A 17,417-nucleotide genomic window follows, 5' to 3' on the forward strand; every position below is an offset into this window, starting at 1 on the left:
GGGACTTATGAACTTAATGGGAATTGAAGTGAAGAGGTTGCATCAGAGACTAAAGCAACAGGCAAACTAAGTACCGTAGTTTGTCTGTGTTTTTGTTAGTTGCACTAGCAGCCCGGATGAGCTACAGATTTTATTGCATTGCCAGAAAAAAGAAGCTTAACTGCATCCCCACCCACCCCACCACCACCACACTGTGTCTTAGTTTTGCTCTGTGCCTGTGAATTGCAGGATCGCCGCTTCAGTGACGAGATTGACAAGCTGACAGGATACAAAACCAAGTCCCTCTTATGCATGCCCATTCGCAATAGCGATGGAGAGATCATTGGAGTCGCTCAGGCTATCAACAAGACCTCAAGTGGGGAACTCTTCACTGAGGATGATGAGAAGGTAATTTCATCATTATTGCTGCAAGAATACATTCGGTGTGAGGAAGAGACGGTATCACAATACCAATTTGCACCCTGCTGGCTGCTTGGCATGTGCAAAGCAGATTTCCCTTGTTTGAGTCGAACATTTTGTGTCAAAAGATTGTTATTGCTCACTCCATTTTGTATCTGTATTGCATTTTCTTTACACTGCACATGTAATACACACACACGTGGAGCTCCACAAACCAGAAATAATCTTTGTATGTCTGAATCAATCACATCTACTTAGCAGAACACGGTGCAAAATTGTATTCGACGCAGTTTTGGAGGAGACCCATTCCTGGTTTTAGTAATGATTAAATACCTGTGAAGGAGTTGTTAACAAGTTGCTCTGATTAGATCATTTGTCTTAGTAATTGTACATCATGTGAGGTTCTGGTCTGATGTTATATATTTTCTTTAGAGGGGTGGGGGGGGTGGGTGTTTGGGTTTGTGCCAGAAATCCTTAAACGCCAAAACACAGTGGAATACCTCCACACGTAACTCCCTGACCTGGCAAGGTTCAAATTATGATTGTTACTTCAAACATCAATAATTATGTGACGGATTTGACCATTTGGAGCGAAATACTTCAACACGTCTTGAAATAATTGACATTTTGCATATGGTGATATTTAACAGCCTCCTGATGGCTCTGTGAAGATTCTCAGTCGCGGTACACCAGTCAGCCATAATGTTGCCATGATGACGACTGACATGGGAAGTGAATAACTGATTATCTCCCTTTCATGGCACTGTTGGTGGATTGGATTTTTTGAGGCATCAACTGGGTCTTTTCTCCTTAAAATTGATGTGCGAGAAGCAGAAAAATGGACAAGAGAGAAAGATTTTAGTGAATCTGACAAGGGCCAAATAGTAATGGCGAGACAACTGCGTCAGAGCGTCACCAAAATGGGAGTTTTTGTTGGGGGAAGTTGGTCTTTTAAAAGTGGTCCAAGGCTGCATGTGAATTCATGAAGACCCACTTTGTGACGTACAGGACCTAAAGGGTCCGCTGCGTACATCTTGGTGACAGATTCAGTACGCATTCAGAGAACGAGAGGAGTCCACACCTCCATGGCTCCGGGAGGCGAAATGAGGACCTACGTTACATCACACCACGTTAGAATCTGGTATTGCTTGATGTTTAGAAGACATTCCATCTTTTGTCAGAAAGGTTTATCAGTTCCTTGTTCAGGATTCACGTTGGGCCTTGCTCAGAGACGCCTAATGAAGCACATCTGCAGTCAGATTCACATCCAACCCCTCCAGTTACAAGCCCACCTCCTGACGTTTAGTCTTGTTGTTATTGCCGGGCAATTAAAGTACAGAGGAAATCATGGCCCAAAGTAATTTTCATGCTTTATGATTCATGTGTGGCCTTTTAGAAACGCCATTAAGTTTGTTTTTCTTTGTAGACAAACATTATCTTTTTGGCTTCGTGGGACACAAGCCGAGCAGTACTACAGTAATAGCGGCAGTAGTTTCTAATTACTGTCAGAGCTGTAAAATTCATCTGTTTACGGTAGCAGCAATGGACTTCAGAGGAGGGTGCTTCTTTCTTTTTTTTTTTTTAACCTTTTATCAATTTTGTTCCCTTCATGTTTTTCTTGGGCATGGGACATTTCATAAACCATTGGGTGGCTTTTGTCGTCCTGTGGCAAATCAAGAGCTGAGACAATGGCTTGCAGTTTTGAGATTTAGGGTTTTCCACATGTAGTAATGTCATTAATGATGCTGCATTTATAGAGCTCATTTAACCAGGCTGAATGACGATTTACGAATCAAAACAATGTGACACGAGTGACAAAACCAAAGCAAAAATTGAGAGCAAAACATTTCAAAAATAAAAAGTATATATATATATATATATATAAAGATACGTTTTCAGCTGAGCTTTGAGAGTGTTTGAGCTTTGAGTGGTTTCGCTGCAAAGATAAGTGTAAAAAATGATGGGTCCAATTACTCAATACAGAGGAACGTGCAGTTATTGATCCTGATAAATTGTTGTCTGTAGGTTCTGTATGATTTAAACCCATGCGAAGTTAGTGATGAGTACATGACTTTTCTCTGAGCACTCCGGTTTTCTGTCCAAACGTATGAGTTTGAGACTAATTAGTTACTAAATATCTTGTCGGTGTAAAAAGGAGTTTGCTATTGCCTCTGTCTGTGTTTGTCCTGTGATGGATTGATGACCTGTTCACTGCGTACCCTGCCTTGGCCCATCATCAGCTGGGATCTGCTCCAGCTTGTTTGTGTTTAATTTATTATGTCAATCAAGAGGATATTAGTGATTTTTTTTTTTCAATTCATGCTTATTACTTTTGTAATTTCATACAGAAAATAGATTGTTGGAACAGTCGCAATTTTTTGTTTTATGCTTTTGAAAGAAAAACACATTATGCATATGTATCAGATTACATATTACATATTGCTTTCAGAAATCGAATGCAACTCATGTTCAGGTGTTTTTTTCTCATTTTCTCTTTTTTTTTAAAGAGAAAGACTCATTGTACATCTGTCACATGCACAGCCGATAATGTTTGCTCATTCTGCTTGTTCTGTTGCCCAAACTGGATGCGGCCAACATTCATTATTTAAAGAATTCACCCAACTCATTTGATTTGTTATGTAGTAAGCTTACCCTCACGATGACTCCCAGTACTTAGTTACCGGCTGGGTCTCAGCTCGTCTTTGAGACGCATTACATTTTCCTAAGGCAGAATGTTCTAGAGGGCCAGGACACTGTGGTGAATACCAGCAAGAATAATAGCTTTATAGATGTCTCACAAGAGGTTAACGCTTCACTTAAATGCTGAATGGAACAATATCTGTGAATGCCGGCAACACACACAGGCACGCATGCACACACACACACACACACACACACACACACACACACACACACACACACACACACACACACACACACACACACACACACACACACACACACACACACACACACACACACACACACACACACACACACACACGCACGCAATATGCATACATCGACACACAGAGCCGCACACAATTTGCCAGCAACATATAACACCATAAGATTATAACCACTGCCTAATATTGTGTAAGTCCTTCAGTCACTAGAAAACCAGTCCTGATTCACTGAAGCATTGAGGCGTGCTATAGTATGTTGTGGTAAGATGTGAGCAGCACATCCTTTCAGTTTGTGACCCGGGTCCTCCATGCGTCAATGAGTCTAGAATACTCATGACCCTTGTCAGTGGTTTATGGCTTTTCCTTCCTTGGGTCACTTTTGATAGATACTGACCACAGCAGACCAGGAAACGAGCTGCATCTTTGGAGATGATCTGACCCAGTTGTCTCACCACTACAAATCAACACTTGTTCAAATCCAAATGCTGTTACCTTTTTTTTCTAGGAGGATACAATGTTCATTTTGAATATTTCATTTCATTCAAATATTTCCTCACTGGCAGGTGCCATGATAAAGGGAATATTAATGGTAATTACTTCACTTGTCTGTAGTCTTAATGTTAAGGCTGACCCACACGCCCGCACGCATATGAGTGCATTACTAGTGTATAATTTAATATCATATACATTGAGACTGCAACATTGCATATGCATGGTTTATATGACTTTGAATTGTTGCCATACTGTAAAGCACCAGCAAAGTATGGTTGGCGGTGGAGGTTTGACAAATGTAACTAATCCAGTGTCCATAATTATTTGGTGGTTTTGAGTTGAAGTCTGGAAAGACTGAAAGAGGCTCATGGACGTTTACTGCTTAGCGTTTTACTCATTTGTGAATCAGTTCAATCTTTAAACAGCTCGGTCAGGTTGGCAGCTGCAACAAACACAAAGACACAGACTTTAGTGATGAAATATGTTAAAGCAGTCAGTGCTTGTGTTTGATTTAGTCGTCTGTTTGTGAACGATTGTTTATGAGAGAAGCACGAGGAGCACGTGTTCAGTCCATCAGCACACTTGAATAGCCGGAGCAGGATGGCAGTGACAAGTCGATACAGACTTGCTCACATATTGCATGAGCCCCTGAAGGGGAGAGAAGATGGAACATGAAAGCAAAAAGCCAGTTGTGCTTTTTATTTTAGACTTAGGCTTCACTGGAGTAAATGACTGAGGTCTTTCCATTTGTCACATGTTTTTCTGCTGTCAGAAACGCAGCTCCAGTTTCAGCTCATTGTCCATAATATATGAAATTAGGAATTCCTTTTTTGTTTCCCTTGTTTTGAGTTGGTTTCACATAGCATTAACATCACACTAATGCCGGCAACGGCTGCAGCTGAATTAGTAATGACGTGCAATGCCAGCATCAGAGAGCACAGTAAACTCCCAGTGCAGCACAGCTGCAGCTCTGCTTTTATGGAGGACCTTGTAATAAGAAAATGCATCTCACTTTTCAAATCATGGATGACACCGCAATAGCAAATACTACAGGAGGTTTAATGGGACCGTATGTAGTGAAATGCTACAGGATTTCCAACACAGCATGGCTGGCTTTGAATCTCCTGTTACTTGAAATATGTTCTATTGAAACATCACAGAACCAAAGACCTTTGTGGAGGTTGGAATAATGGTACAGCCCATGTATAATTGCAATGTCTCATTAACCTCTGACTTAATTTAAGAGTATACGCTTGCGTTGTTCAGCTTTCTTGCTCGCTTGCATTGTGATCTGGATGTGGCTTCAGTTCACATGCCTATATAACACACATGGAATGTAATATTCTCTATGAGACATCTAAATTGTGCACGCCAATATAGTTCAGCATCTGCGTGAGTCAATTGTCACATAGCATTCTCCCTTCACCACCGTACTCCCTCTGGCTATCAAAGCCCTTGTCGTACTGGGTCAAAGCATTGCTGTAAAAAAAAAGAAGTACTTCCACAGACTGTCCCAATATAAATCAAAGTTGGGAATGCAATTTTCCCTTGGAGCTAGATGATTTTAATACAATCATGCAGAAAAACAAATACAGAGCATGGTGCCACACAAGTTCCTGTCACAGTGCTTCATATAAATGCAAATTATCACAAAAACTTTTTTTAAAGCGACAATAAATAGACAAAACAATGGTATGTCCACTTGTTTTGATAAAACATGTTCAAGATAAGGCATTATCGAGGCATGTTAAGGAATTTTTTCTCTGCATAACTACAAATCTGAACTGAAAAAACGAATGATCTCAGTCTGTATTAGATCTGTGTTGGACAGCTCAGTTGTCCAGGTTGTACCAGAATGGCTTTAATAATAATTAGCATTATGCACGTCACTGATAATCACAAGTCACAAACAAAGACAGAGGTACTAGTTTTTACAAATGAAAAGTAACTACTTACGTAAGAAAGTATTTTTTGTGTTAGCTTTTTTGTCTTGTTAAAGTACACCTGACCTGTCAGCACCGCGTGGGTCCATTTTGTGACTCTTTCATTTAGTTATCATAAAATTTGATGTTTTATTTGAAGGAAGACGCATTATAATCAAGACATCAGTCCTTCTTTAGACAAACAGATTTGTCGAACACTGACAATGGCAAGAAGCAGTAACAAAGCAGCTGCGATAAAGAACCAACATGCAGACATATCGTTGTTAAATATGACCCCTTTAAGTCTTAATTAAACCGGGTAAGACCCACTGATACAAGGAGAGTGATTTAACTTGTGAAATAAAATCTTCATCTTTAAATTCTGCATACAGGCTTTCCACTTTCCAAGTCGGATATTAACAATGTATGCTCATAAAGTCTGGAATGAATGAATGGATGAATGGATGAATCCTATAAATAATAAAAATTGAAGTCTTGATTTTGTCCTACATTATTCAGCTTTTTGTTTTCGAGCCATTACTTTCAATCATGATATTTATAGTTCAACATGTCAATAGAGTCACAACTCTGTAATTAAGCACATCGATTCTCCTCTCTTGATAGATGTAAATTCATTTATACAGCTCATTATTATTACAACTAATTGACAATTCAGAGCTCTGAGCCAAGAGATTTACATGCGTAAATGGCCGTGTGTTACAGCGAAGTGCGGTAAAAGCATCCACTGCTGTTATTGATGTTTTTGAGGAAATTCAATAATTGAATCAGACTTTGTATTTTTGTCTGGTTTTGGTGAGATGATTACTCGTTACTAGTGATAATTCAATTACTGTTTTGGAACTGAATGTTTTAGTGAAACAAAAAAGTGTGATGAGGACAAATTAAAGACTTTAAAATAGGTTGTGGTGTAAAATTAGTGTGATAAAGGTGAGAAATCATCTTTCATTGTGAGACAGGGATTAAGCATTCAGCTTAAAGCCAGCGGCTGAGGCTCCTGTGATGTGAAAGAGTTGTTAGTCCAACGTATTAATTTCTAACTCAATTTTTTAGAATTGCAATGTATATGTTTTCTTTTTCTTTTTTTTCTCATTTTTTAGGTCTCAGTGTCGATGTAGTTTTCTTATTTTAGAGTGATTGTAATGTCAGCAGAATGTTGAATTAAAAAAGAAGTCCATATATAAAAGATAACTGGAGATTTTTTTGTCTTGTTTAAGTTGCATTTCTATTTTTAGGCCGATCAGTATTTGTCAGTCACGTGTAGAAGTGCTTGAATGTTTCTCTCTGCCTCATATGAAATATCAGCTGTGGAAAAGGCAGTCGTTGAGATTAGAGGAACTGACGGTCCCCGAGGCCTTGGCCAGTTAGTTTTGTTATTAAACCACTCTTTACTGGTCAGTCCAGAGGTCTCTGGGCAAAGCATCTTGTTTGTAATGCAAGCTTGTATAATGGCCTGCCTGACAGAATGTAATTAGAGAGAGCAGTGCTTTTCTTGGGTTTGCCTGTTAGTTCCACGGGCAGATCCATAGCCAGAGCCCCAAAGTCCCGCTCACTAATGAATCTGCTCCTGCTGGGGCTATTGATGGCGACTGCCTTTCTGGTAAATCATTATTACAGAATTCCACAGGACAGCTGAAATAGCATTATGAATGAACATATTGCTCGGCATCATCTGTTTTCTGTGCCGGAATAGGCTGCACGAGAGCGCTTGATCATTTGAAGTGTCTGAATGAAGCACATGAAGTTGATCTACACATCTGCATGAGTGATATTTTACGCACACACTTTAATTACACACTGTAATTTAAAATGATTCATATTAAATGATTTATGCATTTGTGCATTGCGTAACTCTGATTTGTGCATCATGCCATGCACGTCAGCACATGTGAGCGCAGAGGGATGGATTAAACAAAGGTGATAATTAATACAATATTCCCATATACAGAAATCTCTGCACATCAGAGCTCAATCACTGTGAAATATAGCACAGTAAGGCCTTATTTTCTTGTCTGCATAAGTTCAACTGACCAGTTCATATGCATGTAGCTCTCCCTATAAAATCCATTTTACTGTTTACTGAAGAGCTGCATCCTGTGTGGACAGATGCCTTTTTTTCCTCTGGTTTTTTTTTTTTTGGGGGGGGGGGGGGTTGAGCAAAAGATTTACTCCATACACAGCCAACATGCTCTACAAGCAGCATCGCCATCAGTGAAATATAGGCTAAGAAATCAAACATATCCAGTGAACCCAGGAGACCAGCTTGATTGTAAATGGTAATTGTAAGAATTAAAGCAGATTTTCTTACCCTTTGCCCACCTGTGATGCTATTTTAGGTCTGCAGTTAACATTTACTAATGAACTGTAAGAGAAAGATGTTCCTTCTGTTTTGTCCACTCTGAACAAATCGGTGTGTTCTTGATTACCACTGTTATATGCTGGTTTTCTTCCTGCACGTAACGCTTTCTCACACAGTCTCTTTCATATTCATACTACTAAGTTTCTACTAAAGGTTCAAGTGGATAAAAATGTGTGAAAATGTGTGTGAACGCCGTCATGTGTGGAAGCTGATCTACCAATGGAAGGCACTCAGGACTGATATCAATTTAGCACATTTGACTTAATGACTATGGAATAATGGCTATGTTAACCAGATGAGTATAAATTAATGTACATCAAACAATTTGTTTTACTACATCTGAAAAGTTTGCATCGTTTATGATTTCATCTGTTTATGATGTGTCTGAAAAGCAGGTACAAATTGACTTTACCTGAACAACTGTTTTTACTGTGAAGAGAGTAATTTCTTCAACTTGCTCGAATTTTGTTTCCACACTGTAATACAAGACGTTCTGCACCCCCCACTCTGAATTTGTGTGAGATCATCCCAATACAAACTTTTTTATTTATTTAACAAATTCACATTTATTAGCAGAAAGGTTTCAGTATGTTTTTAACAATCCTCCTCACATCCAACCTCATATCATTTTGAGCTTGTCGAGGCTCAACGCTCCAGCCAATCCCTCCACGACGAACACAGAAGGGACACAGCAGATCATTTGCGTGTAAAGACGACCTAATCTATATAAAACCATCATTTGAAAACCCCAGTCTCTCATAAACTGAAAGCACAATCTATTTGTACGAGTGTGTATTTAAGCATACTTTACACAAGATCTTAGTAAATCAGGTCCTAAGTGGGAACAACTCAGGGTATATTTTTCTTTATATTGCTTTTGTTGAATAAGTGAATCCTTTTTCCTTCACAATAAAGGTGTTCGTTGTTTGTACCCTTGGTCAACATCTAGTTCTTCAGTGCGAGTCGTAAGCTATTCAACTGCATCCTCAACAGCTTCAGTGGTGCAATTTTGTGGCAAATTGTCAAATATTACATAGTATAACAAATATTTCAGGTCTTTTAGTGTGAGAAATGCACATAAATATCATCAAGATGAAAGCAAGGACATTTAAAGTCTAACACAATGCTTTTTGTTCAAAACCACTTTTTGGTTTTATTACCATTTAACACAATGATGGGTGGAAACTCCATGAAATAACTGACATCACTGAAAGACATTTGTGAGGGCACACACGGTGGCTAATCAGTTTACCCTCTGCCCCATCCATATTCTACATGCATACAAGTTTGGCCGACCTAAAAAAAAAAAAAAAAGCACACCTTGAACATGTATAGACATACTTTTCTACACTGTGTAATACAGCTGTGTCCTTCACATGAAGATTATGTGTAGCTGACGACTGATACTGAAACATAATCATCACTGAAAGGTGACAGACACGTGCTTCTATCAGCCACCGCAGCTGAGTAACTTCCCATTCATGTATTGTTGTGTTCCTACCCTCAGGCCAGGCTGACGGATGGTAAATATTAGTGGGTTTGTTGTACTGATTGTGTTGTTTACACAGCAGCCTGATGCTAAAGATAGATTGCTACACACACACACACACACACACACACACACACACACACACACACACACACACACACACACACACACACACACACACACACACACACACACACACACACACACACACACACACACACACACACACACACACACACACAAAAGCCAGAGTAAGAAAGCACACAACCTAAATAGTATTGATTCCATGTTATGGGGCCTGAGTGTCTGGAAGATGATGCCATTGGTTAGTTGTCACTGTATAGACCTGCACGTTCACATCCTGGTCGTCTCAGCAGCAGGCAGCTTCAGCCACTTTTTATATCTTCTGGAGCGAGAGCTTTAATATTGATATTTATTATGAATCCACAGAGGTGCAGAAACAAGAAATGACTCCTAACTATAGAACATTGATTTGATTCCTGTGTACATGCGAACTATATTATTTGGCCACATCAAGTGACTGCATTATTTATAAGAAGAAAATATGAGTGAAATAAGGAATTTATGTTATCAGCCCAAGGCACAGTAAGTCAGACTAATCAGTCAAATGGTAAAATGTCAGTGCAATAGATTTATTTGTCCCAGCATGAAAAAAATGCTTATGAAATGTTTCTCATTTCTTCCAATTGAAAAGTTTTTTGTGAATGGAAATATTTCTCTTTTGTTTAATCTTTTGGTAGTCCTCTTTCAAACATATAGGTAATTATGTGATATTGTTATGTGCAGTTCAGGACTGTGTATTATACATGATACAAGTAAATATCGTTTTGGATTTCTGCAGTGGTGAGCACACACACACACACACACACACACACACACACACACACACACACACACACACACACACACACACACACACACACACACACACACACACACACACACACACACTCAGAAAGAGGAGCCTGGATAGATTCCTGGTCAGTTTTTAGTTTAGTTACTCTGCGATTATCCAACAATCCAAATAAAGATTAGTTTAACTGATGACTCTAAATTGTCTGTGAGAATTAAAAAAAAATGTTTTGTGATCGACGGGCAGCCTTTCTAGCTCAACATCTCAGTTAATAGAACAAAAATAAACATTGTGACAGAAAGGATATATCTAAAAAGCTTCAAAAAGCACATTAATAAAACTTTGTAATTCAATTCAATGTAATATGTCCTCATTTAGACACACCAGGAATAGTCCGAACACTGAAGCATTGTACACATACATTAATACCATGATCTCTCCACACATCACTTATTGTGAGTCCTGTTGGTCTCAGGCCAATGAGACCACACTCACGCCACACAGATCTCTCTATAATCAGGCACTAAAGGTACTGGACTTCGTTATCAACCCTGTAATTTTCGCAGCAAATACAAAATACTCTACAAAATGAAGGACCATCTTCAAAATTGTTAATGATACTGCACTATCACCACTGACAAAATTCATCAAACTTTACTCTGAACAAACAACCTGAACATCCCACTCCACGGCTCACAGAAACTGTGCCATCCTGAAAAGATCGACAACATTTGCACAAACAGCCTTTTCGTTTAGAGCTGTCGAACTCTGGAAACAGCTTCCAGACAGTCCGAAGTTGTCTGTAGATTGGAACGCCTTTTCTCGAAACTTGAAAAAACTCATTATGGAAAACCAGCTGTGTCAGCATTAGTCCATTTAAACTGCCCATTGTGTTGCTTGTATAATGTAGTATCATAAGATTATTAGCATTCTGTATGAATGTTAGGAAACCAGGTGATGAATTTTAAGGGTTATTGCTAATGTTGATAATGTATTAATAATCTTACTAATCCTACTGTAGGCAATATTTATGATGTGTATTTTAATGTTGTGTTCCTGTGTGGGGACTGTAGATGGAAACTAGCAACAGCTAAATCTGGTACAAAGCATCTTTTCTTTAAGATTAATATATTTTGTATGTGGTCCCTGACAACTAAACAAATAAACTAAACTTAACCCATCGAGAAGGAGCAGCTGGCAGCCACTCTGCTGTACCTGGGGAGCCATCGAGGGTTTAGGGGCTTAAGGGGCCACAGTGGTGGTGATTAGGGTGGGGACAAGCAGTGGCTTTTACTTTCCCCACCGAAATCTCTTCCGGGAAATCTTCAGGTTACAAGATCTCTAAACTCCAGGCCACCGCTGTGTTAGACAAACCTTAGCTAAATGCAATGACAAAACCAATGGATTCAAGTGTTTAATGATGCAATACTTTTATAAATCTCTATGCAACCAGTGTAGGAATGTGTGTAACTCCTGTGTGAATTAGTGTCACATGCATTAAGCTGTTCCGCCTTGTAATATGTAATATGATGTATATCATTGTAAGGGCATCAAAACTATAATTGAAACAACAAAGAAAAGAAGAAAGGTGCACTGTGTCATTGTGGTTTTCAAGATATTTCCAAATATTCTGGTTTTATTAAGTCTGCCTTTGTGTTTAATGTATCCACAGGTGCTGCAAATGTACCTCCCCTTCTGTGGTATTGCGATCTCCAACGCCCAGCTCTTTGCCGCCTCGAGGAAAGAGTATGACAGGAGTCGGGTAAGAGCCACAGGGTCGACCAGGAGAACGACCCTCCCATTCCTGGGATCAGCATTACTTCCTTCCCCCACCCAGTGCTGACAGAGAGGCTGAGTATTGATCAGCAGCAGCCCACTTGCTGCCACTGCAGTGGGAATCTCAGAGCAGCATGCAGCCCTGCCTGGACATTTTCTCCGGATGTGTAGAGGGGGAAGGGCCTGTATCCAGATGAGGGCCTGGTTTGTGGTCTAAATCTCCGAGGGAATGTTAAGAGATGCACTAATTCATGTCACACATTGATCTGTGATGGGGGAGAACATAACGAGAACACAGTTCAGTGAGGAGAGGAGAAAAATGAGGAAAGCTCTTTTTACACCATATGATTTTTATGTGCTTGTGAATGAAATGGGACCGGTACTGCCTCAGACAAAGGACCTAATTTTGTTTTATTGGAGAAAGTAATCATGTTATATCATCCTGTTGGTTTATGGTTTAAGAATAACGATAATAATCAGGTTCCAAAAGCTGAGCGAAGCAAAACATCTGTATTTAAAGGGTCCTCCGCATTATTTGCTGACAGATTTTTTCATTTGGGGTTTCTGCTGTGACATGTGACTCAGATTGTTTGGAATAATGCCAGCGGTATCTTCTTCTGTTGCTGGTGTCCAGGCACTTTTGGAAGTAGTCAATGACCTGTTTGAGGAACAGACTGACCTGGAGAAGATTGTCAGGAAGATCATGCACCGTGCCCAGACGCTGCTTAAGTGCGAGCGCTGTTCTGTTCAGTTGCTGGAGGACATTGAGTCACCGGTACTGTTTTTCTCTCCGATGTCCTGCGGTGTTTGGGTGTGTGTCTGTCTGTGTATATGTGCACGTGTATGCTTGTTCTCTCTGTTTGTCTCAGTTTGTTTCAGTAAATGCTCGGTGATCTGTTTGCTTTAGTGATTTCCTCTCTCTCAAATCTTTCAGGTGGTAAAGTTCACCAAGTCGTTTGAACTACTGTCCCCTAAGTGTAGCGCAGATACTGAAAGCAGGTATGTACTCAGTGATTAAACCTCTCAGTTCCTCAGAAACATCAGAAGAAAAACATCCTTTTGCCATTTATTTTTACCCGTGCCAAATAGTCATGTCCTCACCCATGATTGCTTTTTGCATAGAGTTTTCTTTTCAAAATAAGTGAACACAAAAAAATAAGTGTGAAAAGCTGCTCTTCTGTAGGTCTGTGGGAGTGAAATGCTGATTCTGAATACATGGCATACTGTGGGAGCCACACTTAATTGGGTTTTGCTGCTTCTCTCCACCGCCAGACATGGCTGAGTGGAGAAAGTGAGGCCTAATATTGTGTGGGATGTTTATGGAAGAAAACAACACTGAAAGTAAGACAAATCATTCCCCCCGAGCCCTTCACTGACCAGAACTGATCGGGTCGCTCTGGAGCAATAGTGAAAAAACTGCAACAGTATTTGAAAAAATATAATGATGATAATAAAACAATAGTTCCCAATATCAATAAACTAGAAGTAATCAGAGTATTAACAGACTTCTTGACTGGGCAATTTGATCTTCCTGAAAAAGACACTCTCACTGTCATTACATGGACGATCTGATTAAATTCCAATCTGATTGACATCAGGTCATGTAAACACTCTATCCAAATGAAATTTTGACCGGATCAGATGATGTGGTGTAACGGCATTTTAAAATCTGATCAGATTCCCTGTAAATGGACCCGCTCCTCCTGATCAGACTTTGGACAAAGACGATGTTTCTTTGGTGTTACAGTTTCAAAAGAATTGTATAATAAACACAAGATCTCAGCTAAGAAATTGATCCGCAATACTAACATCAGATGCATATAAACTGATCCTCAATCAGATTATTTGATTCAGTGTTTTGAAACGTGATATTCCCATCCCTCAATTAGAAATAGAATTTGTGGATTGGGCTAATAAAGCTGCACAAGCTTCTACAGGTAAAGAAGCACAACAAGAGGCCTTTACACAATTCATTAGCGTAATTAAATAAATTAATTGCATGTCAAAAGGTGAACTTTCTGGTGTGTCTACAACTCTCATAACTCTCAGGGGGCGGGTCATATTTCTGCTTATTGACAGACTACAAATGGGGAAAAGGCAGAGAGCATTAAGAGAGTGAGAGAGTGAGGCTCAGAGGAGGACAGGACTCATGAGGGTTCTTACTTGTTTTCCTGAAGGTGCAACATTTACGCAAAGTTGTTTCCCAAGATGGAACGATCGAATCCCATGAATGGATAGTACGTCACTGCTTCTAGTTTTTAAACTCAAAATACAAAACAAGCCATTTATTTAGTTGTGATAGTGCCGCCAGCCGAAGGAATTTATCCCTTTGTTGAAAAAGAATGAAATTCCTTCTGAGTAAAGAAACTCTTGGTTGAAAACGGTTCCTTTGCTCCATGACGTTTGTATTTTCTGACCCTAGTTTCAAAGACAGCATAGAGAAATCGTCGTATTCAGACTGGCTCATCAACAACAGCATTGCAGAGCTGGTGGCATCCACGGGACTCCCCGTGAACATCAGCGACGCTTATCAGGATCCTCGCTTCGACGCCGAGGTATCCTCGTTTCCTCTTAAGTGATTTCGGTTTTTCATACATCGAAGTATTAAACCAAAGTCTGCGTTGGAGGTGTTTCACTGTTGATTGAAGCGACATCTTCGGGAGTCCTTTTTATTTTAAGCCACTCTGGGATGCTGGTTTCACTCACGAGTCAATAAGGTCACTAGGTGTCGCTGATGGCTTCATTAGTGAAACCACACGGGAGGTGAGGTCAGTATTGCATGAGAGGTGTGCATCCTGACAAGACTGATGGTGCGAAACAGAGGAAACAGGGACCATCAGTGTCTGACTAACATCCACCTCTGAGCCTCTCAAGTTACGTTGCTTTATGAATATTCAGTGAGATACCTCTGTAGTAATTGCGATGTGACCCAGTGAATCGTTTTGCTCTTGGCCTGTTACTCCTGTTGTTAAATACCTCTCCTTTTGGGGATTTAAAAAAAAATAAAAAATTGCTCAGCTGCTATTTGATCTCTGTAAAATGACGACCTTCTTAAAAAGCACTATTGACAGTTGATGTTGTGTGCAGTTACCAATAATATCTCTCACTAAGGCCAGATGCCCACCCTGCAACCAGCTGCAGGCAGCAAAAAGTTCCAACCTGGAATGACTGAGTAAGATAAAAGTGTGTGTAGTAATTTATAACACCACCGCTGCTGCGCCCAACAAAACCTCACCGAACGGTACAAACGTGCCAACGAGCTGTTTGCTATTGTTTGCTGCATGGCTGCAGTTCCTGTATTTCTGTGTTGCACTTCTCTTCCATTAGAGGTGAGGAATGTAAACATAGTTAATACTCATCTGATGAATTTATAACGAGAAACCTGGCTGCTGCTAATGCTATACAAGGAGAAAAATAAAATAAAAAATGAAGCCACAAATTTGCAAAAAATCTTCTGTCAGTTTTGTAGTTGAGGCTTACATTTGAGTGTTAAAAGATTCTATTTGAAACTGTAGACAGATGATGATGCTTGACTATGTGTTGATCTCCATGTGTTTGTAGGCAGACCAGTTCTCTGACTTCCATATCCGCTCTGTGCTTTGTGTTCCCATCTGGAACAGCAACCACCAGATTATTGGTAAGTTATCTATCAGAGCTTTGTTTTCTAATGAGCTATGTGCTGATTTTTATTTTTGTTATTTGTATAAAACGCTTTTCCTACACTGATTAAAAATGCATTAGCGTAATGATATATGTAACAAATGTGGACACTATATTCTAGCTTTTCCTCTTCTTGGAAGGCTTTAAATGAGATTGATAGAGACAATTTCTCGTTTTTACCCACAACACTCAGAGAACGCTTGAAAGTAAGACTTTCTTACAGGTTGTGTTTATCCTCATCAAAATGTATTGAATATTAATGTGTGAATTTAGATGAGCCAATACTACTAAGAAGAAAACCAGTACATTGTCAAGTTGCTCTTGCTAAACTGCCACCTTAAAAGTTGCTGCTTTTCTGTCATTGTCATTGTCATTGTCATTGTCGTGGACACAAAAACAAAACTTGTGTGAATGAAATTAAAACTCACGTATTGCCAATACGTCACACTGCGTGAAGCCTTCTTGAAGATTCCTCCACTTAGTTTACATTTGTGACATCAGCTCTGCACTTGCATACATTTTTATTTTTCCCCCCGCTGCATAAAGCAGACAAAAGGGGCGAGGGGAGCTGGAGTGTGTGCATGATTAGATCCATGCTGCACCATCACTCCACACTTGAAGGTGGAGTCCCCTTCTTCTGGCAGTGCGCTGTGTTTGAATCAGCCTCGGGCTAACGCCACACTGACACTCTGATAAATCATTGATCTCTCGTCTGGTTTTGGCGCTGGATATTGCAGGCAGGAGCAGCGATAGCTGCTGCACTAGGTCCGCTGAGATCTGACGCAGGAAGTCATTAGTTTTATTTGAGAGCAAAGTGATCAGCATATCTGCTGCAGATGGTTGGTTAAGACCTGTGTGCGTCCTTGCGTAGGTGTAAGTACATTTGTTCGGAGCGGGGAGAGGGAAGAGGAAGAGGAACAGAAAGAGTGAGGGGAGAAAGAAATGCAGTGCGTGGGAGGCACCTGAGGATCTGGAGTGAAAAACCATTATACAAACAAAGCAGCAAGAGATGAAATTCTCAAGTCAAGGATACATTCCATTCAGTTAGAAAAATAAATGGCTTTGTGTCATCTGCTAAGGTTACAGCCAGCCCATTGAAATATAACCACTAAGATTACTGCTGGGAATACTACAATAATTATGTGGCTTATTAATGTCACAAATCAAATGTGAGTGATTTAAGTAATTTGAAATTGGTTCACAAGGTTTTTTTTTAAAGAAAATCCACAAATATTTACAGTTTTAGCCAGACGAGTAGGTAAATAATCTAGTATTCACTTAAGTGTTTAAAATTCTTTTTAAGGCATCACTTTCTGTGTGAAATTACTTTTTAATTTGTTACAGATTATAAAGTGTTGGCTAATTATGTATAAAGTCTATAGTTCGATCAGATCGTTGCAAGAAATGACTGTATTTTCCAGCTCATTTTAATCTTCATCACAAATGAAGAAATCTAAAAAGCAGGAATAAGGATTTGTATTTTCCAGGGTTAGATCGTACATAAACTGTGGGATAACAACTT

General features: G+C 39.6%; 1 protein-coding gene across 1 annotated transcript in view; it reads left to right on the plus strand.

Annotated features, from left to right (window-relative positions):
* pde11a (phosphodiesterase 11a) overlaps positions 1-17,417 on the plus strand; it is a gene marked incomplete at both ends in the record, with an annotated part of 35,399 nt that overhangs the window by 1,964 nt on the left and 16,018 nt on the right. Inside the window, 6 exons of the mRNA XM_080479156.1 lie at positions 229-387; positions 12,132-12,221; positions 12,870-13,010; positions 13,170-13,234; positions 14,658-14,790; positions 15,797-15,872. Of these exons, the coding sequence (XP_080335282.1) occupies positions 229-387; positions 12,132-12,221; positions 12,870-13,010; positions 13,170-13,234; positions 14,658-14,790; positions 15,797-15,872 (664 nt within the window). The remainder of the gene's footprint in view (positions 1-228; positions 388-12,131; positions 12,222-12,869; positions 13,011-13,169; positions 13,235-14,657; positions 14,791-15,796; positions 15,873-17,417) is intronic.

This window comes from Lipophrys pholis, assembly GCF_963383615.2.
Source record: "Lipophrys pholis genome assembly, chromosome: 13".
NCBI classification, from domain to species: Eukaryota; Metazoa; Chordata; class Actinopteri; order Blenniiformes; family Blenniidae; genus Lipophrys; species Lipophrys pholis.